Raw genomic sequence first — 19022 nt, forward strand, 5'->3', positions numbered from 1 at the left:
CACCACCCTAATAATAACTGCCTTGTGGTGGTCCTGACCATTGAAGGACAGGACGAAATGGAGCTAACAAGGTATACAGAGAAACAGATAAACAGATGGGCTACAGTCAGTAATTTTTGAACTACCAAGTGCACCTATATGTTAAGTGTAGAGTGTTTACGGTATTGCGTTTGTTCTCTCTTACTACAGTTATTACGGTAGACAACTCATGGCCTCCGTGTTATGTTTTTTCTCACCCGTATTCTGACATGCCCCTCCCTCCTGCGCTCGGATTGGCTAGTCTTTCAAATTCACATTCGCGGAGCAGCCAATCCTTGCGCTGGAAAGCGGAGCTTCGTCGTAATACAGGTGGGAAAAGAAATAAGGCGTTTTATTGCGCGCTCACTGGTGGAACGCAGGTGGAATTTGCGCCTGGTCGCTCTGATCATAGCCGAAGGGGAAAGACTGCGTGTTGGACGGAGCGCCTCTAGGACTGGCGGACAAGAGAGCGGAAGCCCGAGCATGAACCAGTGCTGAGAGGACGAAGCCTTGTCCGTTACATGATGTTTTACTGCAAACGTCCCTGCACAACTGGACATGAGCATCAGTCTGGTAAAGGCTAGACGTGGGCTGGACGTTTTTGGTTCATTGTCAGTTTATCATATCAGTTTATCAGTTTATCCTGCCACTTTCAGTACCTATGGCCAGGACATGCATAGTGTGTAATGATTTGAAAGGACTGTTTTGAAAGCCTGCTGACCCATCAAAGCCAGGGAATTGGGGTTGTAGAGATTTCACTGCAGGCTCTTTAAAGGCACTCTGTGATGGATGAAGTTGCTGTCAACGAATGTGTCCCGGATTTAAAAGACCTGGAGGTGAAAGTGGGAAGGAAGACACCCGAGGGGCTGCTGAAATGGATGCGGCAGGAGGCAGGGCTCCAGGGCCACCCCAAGCCCAGCTGCCCCGAGAGTGGCCACTCAGAGAAGAAGGGTCTTGATGAAAAGATCAGGAGACTCAAAGTGGAGATGGTAAGGCATTTTGTAGTCACGCTAATTTATAACAGGCATTAGAATAATCTACATATAATCTACATCTACAGTATACCAGTCCTGAAGGTCTAGGTGTGGGATACAGCTTTTCCCTTCTCTCTGCCTAGTGATCAAAATTGACCAACCAGATGCAGTAGCTGTTAATTCAGCTGCCAGGAATTAGAAAATCTCTGGATTTGGATGTGAGATTTGAATATTATGGTATTTGTCGACCCCTTCACCTCCTCCTCTTGTGTGCTGCTGTGTTAATGTATCACTGTGTTCCATTTCATTCCTCTCTCAACACATGACTGTGATGAGAAGGAATGACAGTAAAGTTTAACTTGACTGGAATATGGTCTAGTCTCTAAGTATCTATAGGGGTTCAGTGCGCTTGTATGGCTAGAGTGTTCTGTAGAAAGCTGTGGGAAAGGCTCGGACTTCCACTGAATCATCACCATGTTGAAAGGTTGCCATGCAACCAGAGATATTTCAGCGCTGATTGTACCGCAGTGCTTTTCTGCCACTATGTATGTGAATGTTATGTTTACGAGTGTGGTTTTAAATCCAGTGTGCTGGTGTAGTTAAATGAGTCATGTGCACTAAATGTGTATGTGATATGTGAATTTACTACAACATCCATCTGGCCACTATGAGACATCCAGGGCTCGAGTCTGTGGTGAGCTCTGCTGGCTTGTGATTGAATAAATGGAGAATAACCCCCATTGCCAGTTCAAACAAGAATTTCACTGTACCATATATATGATGTTATGTACATTCTACATCAATGCATCCAACTTCTACCAAGAACCATATTTTCACTGCTAAGGTTTTTCATATTCTAACAACTGAACCACGTGGAAAATGAGTAACACTAGTTCTACACAAGCTCTGATGTCTTTTTTGTGCTTGGCAGTCTAGAGTTACTTTGCTTAAGCTGAGTAAAGTTATCCTGATATCTGCGTTCTTCTCTTTTCCCCGTTTCACATGTTCCAGCCCAAATTCCACAGACCAGTTCAACCACATTCAAAAAATGCATGGACACAAAGCACTTCTTACCATTCCAGCCAGTGGTTTGTAGAGTAACAAAGCTGTAAATGTGATTTATGACCTATTTGTGCTAGCAGGATTGGTCAGTTTGGAACAAAGATGTAAACATGTTACACCTGTCATCACCATAGACTCAGATATATAGATTTGTCTGGCATGAGACCTTTAACTAACTTGTTTGTTCTGTTTGAAGAGTAACATGCTGCAAAAATACCAGCCTTGATTACTAAGTGACAGTATAATCTGGACATGTCACACCACTGCATATTTGAAATACAGCCTGTCCATTTCTGATAGTGAATCAATAATAACTACACAAAGGTGACAAGAGAAGATTTACTGCATTTTTCCATTGACATTGTGCACACAACCCTGTCAAGCTCATTCCACTCAATTCCACAGGGAAATAAGACTGAATCTGTGTGTTCTTGTAAAAATGGTAGAGACTGAAATAAGACAGACCCATTAAGGAAATGAGGCCTAGATGCTGTCACTGTGTGCCCCTTGATTGAGTGAGAGAATCAAGGGACTCAAAAGTCATCATTTATAGAGCATCTGCCAGCCTTATTTCTGATTAGTTGTGACCATCAGTATTGATTAGGGCGTTAGGAGATTAGCATGTGTATTCCAGGCAATATTAGGGAACTTAAATGGGGACTCCACTTATTTTTCAAAATGTCTGCATAGCTAAATCGTTTGAATAGCCATTCAGAGTGGTTTGATGTGAAATACTCAGTTTTAGAGAAACTTACCAAGTCTGAATAGTTCACAGTGGTGGTCATAGGAACCAGATGTCCAAAGAGTTTAAATGCACCTAAAAGCTCAAAGATGCTCCTATGTTGCATAATGTCTGAGTTATTGCTTTACAAAAGTTCTGAGATTTTGACCTAAAACATAGATTTTTTGAGCAGAGGTGTGGTAAGGTGTTGTGAAGCCAAATGGTCCCCACATTTTTTTTCAGATTTACCACTATTTTACCACTATACATAAAACCTAAAAACCACAGTTTTGCCTAATAAATAAACTGACTTTCTGAGTTATTTCATCTGAAAACTGAGTCAGTAAGTTTCTCCACAGTGCATTTCACATCAAATCACTCTGCATGTCTTTGTTTGCATTTCAGTGTCTGAATTATGCAGGAATTTTGAGAAGCTGGTGGAATTCTGCTTTGCTGCAAATGAGTGATGTGATACAATGAAACTATTAAAGTAAGAAAAAATATTGAGGCAAATTATCACAATGGTTTACATTCCCAGGCCTGATGTCTCAGACACATTTAGACTCTGCACATTCAATTAGCTCATGAAGTTCTTGGTAATTATCTAATTAGGTATGTGAGATTACAGAAAGCACAAAACTGTCCAGAGCATGGGTCTGCAGGACTGGCATTAGAAATACAGGCAAAAAACATGTCCTTTGGAGACCACTACATCTCAATGCTACAGTACAGAGTTTCTCTTTAGGTACCTTCACATATTAAAAAATACTGTCTTCAGTTACGGAAAGATGGCACTTTAATCGACAGAATTAGACACAAAAGGAGTTCTGGGACAGTATAGTATTCATGTAGTCACTGAATGTGATGTTTGGTCATCCTACCACCAATGTAGTCAATTAACCAAGATGTGTTGCTATCTGAAGTTTGCTTCTATAGTTTTGTGCTGAAGCTGTGAGGCTAATGTAAAAAGAAATGGAAGCTAGTTAGCCTGCATGTTAGTTGTGAAGCCTGCATGCTTAAATCATCACACACTTGCCTCAAGCTGTGTTGATTTGTTCGGTAATCTCAAAAGGCTTGCTTATGTGGTTTTTGACACTGTGTGATATATTTTTAACTACAAAATGTAAGTGCATTGCATAGCTTAAAGCAGTGGTGTCAGAAATCTTGTGCCCATTTACGGTATAACAGTAAGTCATACAGTGTTAAAAGACCACATAAGCAGGTTTATTGAGATTGAGTGGATGATGCCAACTGGTGGGGTATAAGCTTCCATTACTTTTTAGCTATTTTAGCCTTGTAGCTCCAGTGCAAAACTGAAAAAACAAACTTCAAACACTGATCGACTATATTTGGGGAAAAAATCCGTAAACTTGATTTTTCACTGAACTATTGCTGTAAAGTAGCTGGTGCAGGCAGTGCTATTTCTAGCCGTTTGAACAGTCCTCCTACTCATGTCAAAGGTCTGAAGTTGACAGGATGAACATGCATTCATTTCTTCCAGAATGTTAACAGAGCTGATTCTCAGTTATGATTCTCCTCATGCGGAATTCTCTCATCCTGATGCTGTTTCTCACCTCCCTCTGTTTCTCCTGAGCTTTGATGAGCTGTCAGTGGCTCTGACCTCATGCTGTGTGGCTGTGTCACCCGCCGCTGCGGCAGTGTGTGACGGCAGTGTGTTCTCCTCCGCTCCCCCCACGTGTCCGAAGGAAGGTAGCAAGAGAGAAGGCCTGAGAGTGGCTTGGAATAATCATAGTGAAGGTGCACAACATCAGATAATTAGATCTTACTAGATCTAATGTAATGTGAGCTATTTGTTTTCACTGAGATCACTTAGACTTCAGTAGAGAGCAGTTCTTCACTCTCATAACTACATGACTTATGTATTAGTTTCATAGTAGTTACTAAATAATTCATAGAAGGGGAACTTGGGGAAGAAGCCCCCCAGGGTAACATTGCCCCCTTATTTTCTCTCCTGATGATGGAGGCAAATCTAATCTCAGCGCATTTACTGAATGGCTGTGCTCTAATTAATTCTGAAATTTCATCTGGATCACTGCATTGCTGGGATTCATTCCTCTGGAAAAGTTTGGGGTCTGTTGATCTATTTTTTAGTTATTGGATAATTTAGTGATCTATGCCTTTATGTTAAATTGTATGATAAACGTCTCAACAATATATAATTAGGGGTGGTTGTGGAGAGAGCGTCCCATTCGATTTTGAGAGGAAAAAAATATGGGGCAAGATGTCGCCGCAGACACGGGGCAAAAAGCCCCCTTTAGTATATTGCCCCAAAATTGTTATGTAAATTATATTAAAATGTATTTAGATTAAATTATTCAAGTATATTAAAATATATTTACTTTAGATTTTCATCATAAAGACACATAGTTGCTCACTTGCGTTTCACTGACTAGAGATACATCGACACCTGAACTGTTTTGACTACTAAATGATCTGACATGTAAATCATACATTCCATAGATGATTAATTGATACAAAATCAACCAGGGTTTTTTCTTAAGCACTCTTATAACAGAAGCCACTGGGGTACATACTGAAACAACTGCCCACTTACTACTAGTATAAGTGTGTTTTCCTTATTGTAAGTTTATCTAAGATTAGTAACTGACCAATAAGCCTGCAGTTAAAAACCTGTGGCTCTTCTGCAGGAAATAAACAGTAGCAGGCCTTTAAGCACCTGTGCACTGTGGAACAAGCTTAAAGTCCTCAATGACTTTGCACACAGTCTCTCTGTCTGTCTTTCTGCTGTGCAGATGGAAAACACAGGGGATGGTGTGCTGACAGATGGGAGAGAGGACTCCCACTTCCCAGTCTAGATTTGAGAGAGAGAGAGAGAGAGAGAGAGGGCAGGTGGAGTGATAAGTGCGGAGGAGGACAGAGAGGCACTGAAGGACAGTGTAAGTGGCATGGTGCAGTATCAGTGAAAGAGGACTGTCTATCAGTGTTTTGTAATTAAATGTGTCTGCAGGAGTGTGTGAGGGAGAAAGAAAGAGTGTATTCAGTGGAATGGCCCTGCAAGGTTTATGTCTAGTCACGCGTTCTGATGCCTGCATTTTGACATTAGGTTGCCTTTGGCATGACTTTGTTGTGCACAAGCTCGTGTTTATGTGTCAGCTTTAGGCTGTGTATGTATCCTTTGCGATATTTTGGCAAAGTGACATTCACTTTCCCTTAGTGAGTCACTGCTTTCTGAGCAGAGGTATGTAAATTATCGAGTAAAAGTGCTGTTACTTCAGTGAAAGAATTACTTAACCCTTAGCAGTTGCAGCTATCAGAACCATTTCTCATTTGTAGGTAAATGAAATAAATTGAGAAATTCTGTCAGAGGAACAGATCCTTTCAAATGTTGCCACATTTATGTTCACGAGTATAAGAGGACATATTGTATTATGATTTGATTAAAAGTTGTTGTGTGAACTTTAGCAGGACAAAAAACTATGCTTTACTTTTTTTTCCCATATTTATGTCATTTCTCGACATTGAAGCAAACTCAGGAGTGTGGACTGTAGCCTGTTAGTACAGAATGTAAATGAAATAATATAAAAAAATAATATTTATGCATCTAAGTAATTGTTATTTTTAATTCTATTTAAATAGTTTATCAAAACAACAGAAATAAATCTAGACAATGGTGAATTATGATTATTACAGCTAGGCCTTCAGTTTGGGACTTACATGTCAAACCCCAGTAAAAACAAGGAAAAAACCTCTATGCTAATGCTAATTTTTGCTAGTGCTAACTTACAATTGTTTGGCCATTCTAGATTAAACAAGAAGCTTGTAACAGCAATTCCATGATTTGTTTGAAGCTTGTAATAGACACTAGCACATATTTTGCCATGTATGTAACAGGTTTACAGTGACTCCTTCAGTAACGGGGCCTGGTTTAGAGCTGCTACAGCTGTTTTCCATTTCTAACATTTGACAGATGTTGATCAGGCTACTGCTCATATTTGTGGTCAGTGACGTCCACAAGGCCTAGAGTGACATTTGTCCCACTTTTTGTAAATGTTTTGTTTAAATGTGATTGGTTGATTCCACTGTCACTTTCTAATTATGTTAGGGATAATCTGGCCTTCTGTTCAGCTCCTGAAGTCCTAACCAAAGGCAGAGCTCACTTGGCTATATCTGCCTAGAAGATCTACCACAGAGAATAAAATCTTGATTTGTCAATTATGGGTGTTTCACAAATTTAACCCTTTTGTTTCCAACCAAAACTTGATAATGAAATAATATTTCTACGGTACTTGCAGAGTCTAAATACAACAAATGTAATGAGTCTTTTAAAGGAACAGTGTGTAATATTTAGTGGCATCTAGCGGTGAGGTTGCAGATTGCAACCTCCTGAATACTCTTCCCTCACCCCTCCCTTTCCAAGCACGTAGTAGAACCTACAATGCCCATCAGGTTTTCTGCCATTGCTTGTCCAGATTTCATTTTGCTTCTTCATGTTTTCGCTTCTTTGACGATGAGGATTCACCCTCCCTTGCTTTTACTTCTGCTACATCATAAGTAGATCCTCAATTTTTCAAAATTTGTGTTCGTGAACGTCTCACGACATAAAATGGTTAGCCAGCACCAGCAGCCGCTCCAATGTAAAAACGCAAAATGAGCTCTCTAAAGCCAGTGTTTGGTTTGTCTGTTCTGGGCTACTGTAGAAACATGGCGGCGCAACATGTTGGAAGAGGACCCGCTACCTCTGTAGATAAGAAGGGCTCATTCTAACCCAACGACAACACAACAATTCATACACTAATGAAAACATGGTTTTGTAAACTATATTCCATTTCTACTTAATCTTTTACACTGCACCTTTAAATAAAAATAAACTAAAAAATCTCTGGAGGCCTAGAATGCCTTGAGGCTTCAGTGAATCTAGACTGTTTGGGTTATATAGAAGAAAAGGTTTCCTAGCAAGAAACATCTTGTGTAAGAGTGAAAGGTTCAGGTTCAAAAACTTTTCAAGTGCCGAGTTCACTTCACTACGGAACTGTACTGGAACTCTTAGTACATCCAGCACCTGCCAGCACAGGAAGTGAAGTTTGTTCAGAGGTAACGCTTCTCTTATGGTGGTACTTTTGGTGTAAAATGAAAGGGAAAAAAAGAATTAAAGAACAATAAAAATGTAGGGGTGATTAATTTTTTTTAATAAAAAATATATAGAAAGGAGTAGGATAAGTGGGAGATGCACTGAGACATTAGTTACACACACACACACACACACACACACACACACACACACAATGTCTGCGGTGTAATATTTAACTGAGCGAAACAGCCCAGCAGGGAAAATGAGAATTCCAGGGATTAGAGCAGGAGACGTTGGGGGAAAATGGGATCTGCCTGGCTGTGAAAATAAAGAGCCGTCTACACTAGCCTGACTGAAACGTGACTGTACAGAATGACAGGAAGGATATGCAGTATAGAGTACAAGAGACAAAGAGATTAACTGGCTAATGACATTATTTATTCTATATTGTTGCCGTCATAGACAAATCTAACGTATTTTCTTTTTTTTTTACACTATTGAATGCCAGCTGCCCTTTGTACTTTGTGTGGGCCAATAGAAATGGTCCAAAATGACTTGGAATAAAAGCATGAAGTTAGAAGCATTGTCTCCTTCTACAAAGTTATCTTCTCAGAGACTTTTGATTTTGTTACAATGAGGACTGTGTATACAAATCCCTTCATAATCAAAATCTCATAAAGTGATCAAACATGTCAGAGCACACATTGTTTCTGAAAGACTAATGCAGCTTTAGAGCATGAATGGAATAATGGAATATTTCTGAATATTACTGATGGATGTACTCATGCATGCTTGCTTGCAGGCAGTGAGAGAGGGAGGCCGGCGGGTGGTGGTGGGGAAGGGGGGTTGAGCCACGTTGGTGCTGAGACAGGGAGAACAGTGGATTTATGAGTGGCTCCATTAGCCTCAGACTGGAACGCAGAGCCAGACTGAACCCAGCCCAAAGCCTCAGAGCAGTCCAACCTTCTTAATACACCTCACACACCAACGCTTCCACTGCCATCTCTCTCTTACTTTCTCTCTCTCTCTCTCTCTCTCTCTCTCTCTCATAGAGCTCTCAGCCACATATGTACTCACATCACATTTTACCTTAACTGGGCCTATATATCTATACATAACTGTGAAAAAGTCATATACAGAGTACCCCTCATTTATTTAATTTTAGTAAAAACAGCTACTAAGTACGTCATTTAGCAGAAAATTATGAAGAAGCCTCAACAACTAATTATTATATCAGTATTTTTACTATTTAATGTGTCTATTCTTTGCCTTTATTATCAGCTTCTGTTCTTTTTAAGAGACTTGCTTTGAGTTTTTCAAAGAAATCTGCAGGGATATTTTTCCACACCTCCAAAGTTTAGTCTTAGACGTTGGTTGCATTTTCTGTGTCACTTGATCCAAGTTATTCCACACACATTCAGTGATGTAAAGGTCTGGACTCTGGGGTGGTCAGTCCGTTGTTCTGAGAACACCAGCAGCTTCTTTGTTTTATTTGCAAATTTTACATCTTTTTTGTCTGTTTCCTTTTCTCAGTAATGGCTTCTTGACAGCTGCACATCCTTTCAGACTCATAGTGTTGAGTCTTTTCACAGTGGAAGGATGGACAGAAACACCTGTGGATCTCAAAGACAAAAGCTTTAAGTACTGTTTGTCTGAGATGGTCAGTTCTTGCGTAGTTCTTAGGAGCCCCTTTTTCTCTATATCATTAAATCATCTTTGAACTCTAGTTTTGGAAATGTCTGTTTTTCCACTTTTACTTTTCCCTTCCTTGTGTAAGTGAAAATGAGTAACTTATAAAGCACTTTTTGACAGGAAATAAAAAAAAAAAAAAATTTAAAAAGCTTTTGCAGAGTACTGAAAATATATCCAGTGATGCAGTTGTGTTTACAGCATTTGGCAGATGTTCTTGTCCAGAGCAACATACAGTTTGACCATTTTACACAGGTAGGCGAAGATAATGTTAGGAGTCTTGCCCAAGGACTCTTATTGCTATAGTGTCTAGCCCAGTCTACAGCGTAGAAGGCAGACGTGTTACTCACAACACTATACCAACCACTTATTATATACGTTCTTATGTCATCTATTACAGCGTGGTATGGAAATATAAATATCCAGACTCTGGATGCAAGGCATTGTGAGTAAACCTTCAAAGATAATCGAAATATCACTTCCTTCAGTTGATTCTGTTTACATTCAGCACACCCTGAAGCCAGCAAAGAGAATAATTACAGATTCATCTCATCCAGTGAACTGTCTTTTCCAGACTCTTCCTTCTGGGAGATGATACAGATCCATAAAAACTAAGACAACCCACTTCGAGAACAGCTTTTTTCCTACTGCTGTAAGGTTACTAAGCTCTTCTGAGTAGTGTAAATATAGTTTAACTGTAAGATTGCCAGAATTTGTAAGAATGCACAGATAAAACTACTGTGTAATTTTTGTAGGATTCTCCTATACTAAATCATGTATATTGTGTACTGTATTGCATATTGTTTACTGTATGTGGTATATTGTGTATATTGTGCTACGAGTTGAATTACATCTTGTTGCACCAGATACAATTACCACCAACATGTCATGTGGCAATAAAAGGAATCAATCAGATCAAACAGTCATTACAGTTCAAATCAGTGTAGCCATTGGCACCTTACCATAAATGTGCCAAACCACTGTTCTCTCTAATTTCCTTTACCTCTGTTCTTCCCATACATTGAAGCTTGTCTTATACTTTAGCCCCCAAACTGACATGTTCCCTCAGACTCACTGAGAATTTGTGTGTGTGTGTGTGTGTGTGTGTGTGTGTGTGTGTGTGCGGGTACAAAAGCTGCAGCACAAAAAAAGTGTTATGAGGAATTAAATTAAAGCATCTGCTTAATCCTGTACAGAAACTGGCTGGGTGTGTTTGGACATTACCAGTACAGACATGCAGGCTTTCACAAACACTTCAGCAGTGTCATCGATTAGAAAGTAGCCTTTTAGCTGTAAAATTTCTGTTTTATTGGTCATTTTAGTGTTGTAGGGGTTTTATAAGGCTGTAAAGTTGTCAGTAGGTATTTTATACATGTGGAGCATGGCATGAGTTAATTCAGGCACTGAAACCTGTAAGACTGTAAATATTCTGAATATTAGTCGTGATGTGGGACGGCAGTTTCACAGACTGTGTATTTTAGGCTCTGCACTTTATCTCACTCTTCTCTACACAGTTTCCTTCCATTTACTGTAAAATATTGTTTCTTTGTTCCTGTTGTATGATTGTTTTGTCTGCTCTCTCTCTCTCGCTCTCTCTCTCTCTCTCTCTCTCTCTCTCTCTCTCTCTCTCTGTCACACACACACACACACATATGCTCCCTTTCCCTCTCGTCCACCTCTTTTTCTTTCTTTTGTGCTGTAATTAGTGAGGCTGACGTCAGCAGTAAATAATGCAGTTTGGTCACAGCTAACTTCACTGCCTCCTCTGGGTCTCCATGACCGTCCTCTCACTGCTGCTTTGCTGATGTTTTTCTTTAACAGGAGGCTACAGTTAGTTTGAGGGGTGGTTATCATGTAGGTGGTGCGAGAGAAGCTGAATACCAGAGAGATCTGGTGTCACGCAAGTAAATAACAGCATGTATGAATACAAGCTACACAGTGTAGAACAGTCATTCAGAAGTGTACATCATTCCCACATTAATAAAATGCAAAAGTTTGAGCGCCTCTGGTCCAAGTACGTTTTGTTGATCTAAGTGAAAATTAACACATCATCTACAGAGAGCACACTTCTACATATTTTAATTTCAATTACTGTTCAATTACTGTGTATTTGTTGAATTTAACATATTGGGGAAAAAATAAAACATAAAATGTGGGCTGTGCGAAGTTTATGGCACACTTTATGTTAACAGTGCTAAACTCCACCGCTGCTGGTGCAAATTCGGTGGTGGGGGTAGTGGGATATGTCTGGCCTATGTTTGATAAAATATTTCTAACAATGTGCAGATCAGACTAAGAGTTTCAGTGACACAATGGAAAAAAGCTGTTGTAATGGTAAACAGTATTGAATCTCTACTGAATATGTGTGATATTCCTGTAGATAATATTAGTTTTTGTGTTTTAATATGGACATACAAAGCATGAGGTATCAGTATGATACATGTAATTGTAGGTGTACTGTGTTTACCCAATTTCACATTTGAATTGCTGTATGTAAACTACTGCCTCCTGATGTTGGTCCCCCACCACTTGTCAGACCCTATTTGCACCCCTAAACTAAAATAGAAACTGTGCACTAAAACCTGCAGAAAAATGTATTCATAGGAATGGTGCACACATTTGTATAAAGCAAATCATCACAGTCCAGACAAAAGCAAAAAGTGACAGCTTTACAGGCAAAATGGGTACTTTTAACATAAGTTAATGTAAAGAGATTTTATTCCAAGCAATTTTGGACCATTTGTATTGATCCATTCATCATGAAATTGTCACACAACATAAAGGGCAGCTGGTGTGCTCAAATGCTGAAAAATGAAAATGAGATACTTGGTTTTATTTGGACAGCGACAAACTTCAAGGCATAATTTCTGTCAGTGCAGTATTTCAGGGTCTGAGATCTAGGGCTATATTCATAAAGCTTCTAAGAGCAGGAGTAGCTTCTAAGAGGATTCGTTCTTGTTAGTAAGGTAAATAAGTGAGAAATCAGATCCCAGATCAGTTCTCCTACTCTGAGAAGCTTTATGAGTACAGACTCAGGTTTCCCTACACTTCTAGTCAGCTGTACCTTGAAAAAACAGCCCAATCCATGAGCAGGTCTTTGACAGAGATGATTTGTGACTGGTGGCTCTGAGAGTACAGATGGGCTACAACAGCCTGGATATCAGTGGGAGGTAGAAGCTGTTGGAGTTCCGTAGAGTTCAGAGGAAAAGCTGCCGGAAGCGGAGAATGGGTGCTTAATGCTGTCATCAACAGAGTGCCTCACTGAGAGGGTATTACTGCTCCATACATTATCATACAGGGCTGCACAATATATCGTTTGTTAACCGTTATTTTTGTGTTAACTGTTATAGTGATATTGCAATATGTAAACAAGCCCTCAAACAAATCACCAAATGTTTCATTGCGTGCTGTGAGCATCCTGACGAATCTCTGACATCCCTGTTGATACTCCATTGATGTAAGTGCTTTGATGAATTAAGACATTCATATTGAATACTGATATAGCAAACTAATGCATAAAATTTCATTCTTTAATTATGGATCAGACCTGCAAATACTGTTCACAAGTATGGAATCGCTGTTTTCAATAATATAAAACCAGTTATAAACCAGAGGTTATAATAAAATAAACAGCCAGAATGCCTCATATTTGAAGATAACTCATCAAGAAATGACTACATACTAGTGACATACTAGTGTGTAGTTATAATATTTCAATCTACACTGTAGAAGTTATAACTGAATAAAATTCAAAATTATGATTACTATTAAGTGATTCCAAACTTTTGAACAGTATTGTGCATTGCTATACACATCATAAAGTCTTGCAGAGGAGCTCGAGCCTGTAGACATAGTGTTTCTCTAATGTGATGACAGCTGAAATGTGAATGGAGTTTACAATATTGATTTGCAAAATTGTCAGAGGAGCATTCTGAGAATCAATATTCTCTGTTTTGACTCTGTATTGATTTGGTCTCCAGGGGTTAAAAGAGCAGTATGAGCCCATGTATTATGCACTGTAAGAGCACTCTGTCCATTTAGAAGCTGCTTTTACAGAGGATAGATTAGTGTACTACACAAAAAAACTTCATAACATATTTATAAGACATAAAGTGCCTATATTGGGTTTTAACATTCACTTACTAAAGGTAAAACATTTATTAAGTACGCGTTATTAAGTCCAAACATTTAAATGTAAACATTGATGCAGTCTAAATTCACTGAGAATGCAGATAAACTGATACAGGATATGCCAACAGCTCACCCACTGAATCAGGTGGAACATGTTTAAGACTTGTTAACTTTTGTGTTGCCTAAAAACATTAGAAGCTGATCCACATGTGCTGAGGTGACAGGTTATCTGTCGTCCATTACAACTGTGCATATTTAGTTGTTTTATATGTGGACAAATTGGTTCAAATTTGGACCACCAACCCCCCCATATATACAAAGCATTATTTATAGGGTACTTTCTACTGGCAGGTGTTTGTCCCAAACCCTAACCCCTAAATTTGAACTTACATTATACTAATATTACATTTTTTTACATATAAATAAAGAAAACTTTTTTCAAAAATGCTGTCCAATGTTTTCATGTCACGACCAAAACAGAAAGAGTCGATAGGCGGAGACTTATTTTAGCCACACCTCTGCATTTTAGATCAGGAAGTGCATCCCTGTCCTTCATGGCCTTATGGTGAACAGTTAGATCCCATTGTTCTGAGTAAATGTCCTGAAGTCTGAATATCAGTGTAACATTAAGAATTGTCACTACCGAAACACATATTCTCTGTAACGTTTTTGTGTTTTAATGAAAAATATCATGATTTTATGTGATACGACTGTTCAAAGCTGTGCTTGCTAGTCATGTACTGGCTAGTGTTTTTGAGTTCTGCTCCAATTTAGCTAAAATTATCACTACCAAAACAGTCACTACTGAAACATTTGCTAAAGTTTCAGTAGTGTTATGATTGTTTTGGTAGTGACAAAGTGGAATCTTCAATCATCTATTTTAATAAAATAAACATAATTAAGGTAGAGGATCATTCAAAGCAAAAGCATTTTAGCTCTAAGTCAGTCAGTTTAAGTCAGCTAAAGGTCCAAAATGTTTTCTTGAAAGCTGACTTTCAACCAGTTCAGTAGAATGATCCATATACAGGCTGTATTTTCTTTATTTTTGCCCTGATATTAACACAGTAAATGTCCAGATGGGATGACTAAATTTGTCACATCACTGACTGCAGACGAAGGACTTTTCAGATCCTGCAATCTGATGACACTAAATCTCAAACCATCTTTATAAACTTCTCATAATTGGCCTGTTTGCCTTTAAAGTCAACTTAGAGAAAAATAGTGAATATGATACATTTGAATAAATTCATCTTAACTCAAAGTAACTTGTTTGAGTTATTGTCTCAGCAATGTATTCAGTTTAAATTCATCAGCTTAAGTTACTCCAAATTTCTGTCATATTTAAGTTGTCTGAATTCTTTCATTCAGAAGTGCAGAATTAAGAAATGAAATTCTTGCTTAATCTGTTATAGAAACTGTGTCAGTTACAGTATGTTATGAAGCATAATGTTTACTGTTTAGTGTTAGCTTGTGTTTGTGTACGAAAGGCTGTCCACTGTGCTGTGGGCAGAAGAGAGCAGAGAGCTGGTGAAGGCTTCGCTACAGAGAATTGATGTTGTCAGAGTGCTCCATAAATCTCAACAGCACTTACTGTAATGGCCCTCTGGCTCTCGTCAGCAGTCAGCACAACTCCCAAACTCACACTAAGATTAAGCACAACTGCTGCGTATACACACGGGTCCAATCAGCCTTGTTAGAACAGATTTAGAGCTGTGCATTTCATTTCCTTTTCCCTTTCAGCTGGCTCATCTCCCAATTGTTCATTTAAATGTTATACGTCACAGCTTCTGTTCATGGATTCATTTGGGATTTTTAGGAGGTTGGGTAGCCCTTCGTCTTTCAGTATTGTGTGGTATTACATGGAGGTTTCAGCTGTGATACTATGCATTGTGATTAGAACTCTGATCCCTATTATTACACCTTTATTAGACACGTCTACTTTGTTGGTACAGCCTGTAGGTGTACAGTTAGAGACTGTAGTCCATCTTTATAGTTCATCTTTATGTGCTAGGCCCCCAACCCCCTTACCAGTGGTCTGTTTCTAACCACAGGGCTGCTGTTGGTTGGATATTTTTGTCTGACAGTATTCTCAATCCAGCAGCGACACCCATAAAGACATGGAAACACTGCTGCACCTCACACTCGTACCAAAGCCTAACACAACCATGCAACTACTGTGTCAGTATAATTGTTGTGCTAAGAATGATCCACAATTCAAGATGGTAGATGTGCCTGATAAAATGGCCACTGAGTATAATCCCAGGCTTATTACATACTAAGGCTTATTATTCAGTAACTACAGGGACTTCAAACTGGTTAAGCTAGTCTTAGGTTATAGAAGTGTGTAATAAAACTTTGGGCCCACCAGTGGGCCCTTGCCATTTAAGGGGTTAATGAAAAATCAATAAATAGGCCTAAAGAAAGTTGATGTAGCTACCACAGTAGTGACAGTTTTGCCTAGTTATGAAAACTACACTTATACAATAGAATGCTATGGATTTACGGTGCTGTGGAAAATTCAGGGACCACCCTTCATTTACCTAATTAACAGTCAAAATGGCCATTAAATACAAGTTATTAATTTTTCAGGAGATATTTCTGAGGAGATTAGACTATAGATAATCCACTTGCATAAAGAAGAGGAAAGTCAAAGGAAAATAAGTGAAAACGTAGGAGTTTCCAAAAATGGAGTTCAATGCATTTTTAGAAGATCTAGAGAAAATGGGACTCCTATCAACCGTGCAAGACCTGGTAGACCACCAAACCTTTTACAGCTAAACTGTACTTAAAGTTTTCATCTTTGAGAGATGAGAGAAAATCAAGCTCCACTCTAAATCCACAAGTGTTTCTGTCCATCCTTTCACTGGAGAAGACAACTCAACACTATGAGTCTGAAAGGATGTGTAGCTGTCAAGAAGCTGTTACTGAAAAAGGGAAATAGACAACTAATTGCAAATCAAACACAGAAGCTGCTGGTGTTCTCAGAACAATAGACTGGTCTCCCCCAGGGTCCAGATCTCAACATCACTGAATGTGTGTTTGGGATTACTGAGGTCATAAAAAAGCAGAAAATGTATCCAACCTCTAAGACTAAAGTTTGGAGGGGTTGGCGGTTTAAACTGTAAATGAAATAAATAAAGGGTGGTTTCTTTTGCACGGAATTGTACTTTGGCTGTAATGTTACAATTCAGTTTAACTCCTCCTTCTGTTTCCACTGGATTTGAGCAGAGATTCTCTCCTGCTCCTTCATCATCTCTCTGCTAACGCGAGTGCCTCTGTGTCTCTTTGCTCAGGCTCACTTGCGGGCGGTGGATGTGCGGATCCTACAGCAGCTGCTGGCACTGCATGAGGGCATCGAGGCAGTGAAATGGCTGTTGGAGGAGCGTGGGCCACTGACTAGCCACTGCAGCAGCCTAACCAGTAGCCAGTACAGCCTGGGAGAGGGCCCAGACACCTCGTGGAGGGGCAGTTGGAGCAGCCTGCAGGATCCCCACGACAAGCTGGACAACATCTCCATCGGCAGCTACCTGGACACGTTGGCGGATGACCTGGACGAGTACTGCCCTTCCAGCGGGGCGGACTCTGTGGTATGCCCCGCCCAACAGGGCACGGAAACGTCACAGGTGAAAAATCAAAAGGTAAAACTGGACGTCCCTAAAGAAGATCCCCAAGCGAGGCAGGCCAAAACAGCACCCGAAGCTGGGAGACCTTCTTCTGTGGTCAGCCGTGACTCCAATAATCCAGAAGCCAACAGGAGTGATAATGGAGTCCTGGACAGTGCATTGAAGAGAGCTGCTGAGATGGACTCCCCCAAGGCCCGTCTTGCTGAGAAGCTGGGGAAGAACCTCAGCCCTAAAGGCAAAGCGTATAAAAATGGCAAGGTGGAGCTGGAAAGCTGTAAAATGAATGGTAAAGTGCACTTGGAGTATGACGCACACTGGCGCTGGGTGCAGTCGCAAGACGATGTGACCTTTTTGTGAGGACTGAAGTGACATAGCAAAAGGTGCTGAACTTTCAAGTTGGACAGATGCACTGGAAAAAGTGATGCATTCACTTTTATTCAAATGTGTACATCTCCACATGAAGGAAACTGACACTCAAAACTGTGTTGATGTAAAATTGTGCATTCATGTGGAAATGATGTACAGTTGTGCGCAAAAGTTTGAACACCAACCTGTTTTGCTGATTTTCTAAGTGAAACTAAGTTAACACATCCTCTACACAGAACTTAAATGTGGCATTTTTCTGCAATTTGTAGTTCACAGTTTCTACTTATTTGCTGAGTTTAACATACTGGAAAAAATAAAACATAGAATATAAAATGTGCCATAACTTTTGCACAGGCCACATTTTATTTATTTATTTATTTTATTTGGTTCCTAATATGTTAAATTCAGCAAATAAATAGAAATTGTGCACTACAATTTGCAGAAGTGCATCATGTTTTTCAGTGCACACTAATGTCCGTGCATAAGAGCAGCCTTTAAGAAAAGAAGCCTCATAACTGAGGTCATAGGTTGAATGAATTAAGGCATAGGCTTATGATGTCAAAGAGCCGCCGAGCTCAGAGCTTTCAAAGGATGAATTTAATTTTAGCAACTAAAGTCAATCAGGTGTGCTGGTGTTTATCTATTACAAATGGCTGTGCTCGTGGAATCTCATCAGGAATGCAGTTTCCTTTAAATGTTTCTTTTAAGTGACTGAACTGATAAACTGTAATGCTTTCTCTGTTTAATATCAAAGTGTTTATTAATATTTTCTGTAATCATGTGTGATAGAAAGGATACAGATGACAATGAAAATTGACTATACTGTTTTCTAGTTAAGATCAGCTTATTAATCTGTTAAAGCAAATGATGAGTTGTGTGTGTGCAGCTGAGACACAGTCTGGAATATAAATACCTGGAAGTGGGACAGCAAACATTTTTAAAGTATTTTAGAGAGGACCAAAAGTTTTAGCTGTTCATTCAAGAAATCATAATGATGATATTATTTTTGTACCTGTGCTCATGTTTAAGGTTCCGTAAATATAATACAATCCATGCAGTGTTTTCTTAGTGTTTTCCAGTTCATATCACATTTGCAGTATCAAATGAATGGACTTGTTTCTTCTACAGCACAGGGGGCTACAGTGTGGCTGACCTGTGCTCTGACCCTCAGGGTGGAGATGGGAATATGCAAAAAGAAAGACAATGAAATGTTATTCTTTTACTGATAATTGTCTAATAATAGCTAAAGTGAGGTTAGCATTAGCTCTCACCCAATCAGTTATTCTTGACGGCCTTCACCTTTGTTGCGTTAGTAGTTCAGGAATCACTTCTGTGATTTCTTCAGAATGTTTTGGGAATTTTAATCATTCATTCAGAGTCTAATGGTT

General features: G+C 39.4%; 1 protein-coding gene across 1 annotated transcript; it reads left to right on the forward strand.

The window, feature by feature from the left end:
* Positions 1 to 393: 393 nt before the first annotated feature.
* Positions 394 to 17813, forward strand: lurap1 (leucine rich adaptor protein 1). Its single transcript, XM_036569532.1, has 2 exons — positions 394 to 1007; positions 16939 to 17813. Exons 1-2 carry the CDS (start codon positions 804 to 806, stop codon positions 17623 to 17625), a joined length of 891 nt encoding a protein of 296 aa, XP_036425425.1. The 5' UTR covers positions 394 to 803; the 3' UTR covers positions 17626 to 17813.
* The last annotated feature ends 1209 nt before the right edge of the window (positions 17814 to 19022 follow it).

The sequence above is a fragment of the Colossoma macropomum genome, unplaced genomic scaffold, assembly GCF_904425465.1.
Source record: "Colossoma macropomum unplaced genomic scaffold, Colossoma_macropomum, whole genome shotgun sequence".
In the NCBI taxonomy this organism is placed as follows: domain Eukaryota; kingdom Metazoa; phylum Chordata; class Actinopteri; order Characiformes; family Serrasalmidae; genus Colossoma; species Colossoma macropomum.

Bases quoted from the DNA above. Each gene is read 5' to 3' on its own strand.
- lurap1 (XM_036569532.1), top strand. From the start codon at position 804: ATGGATGAAGTTGCTGTCAACGAATGTGTCCCGGATTTAAAAGACCTG. The intron at 1,008-16,938 runs GTAAGGCATTTT...CTCTTTGCTCAG, and splicing joins GGAGACTCAAAGTGGAGATG to GCTCACTTGCGGGCGGTGGA.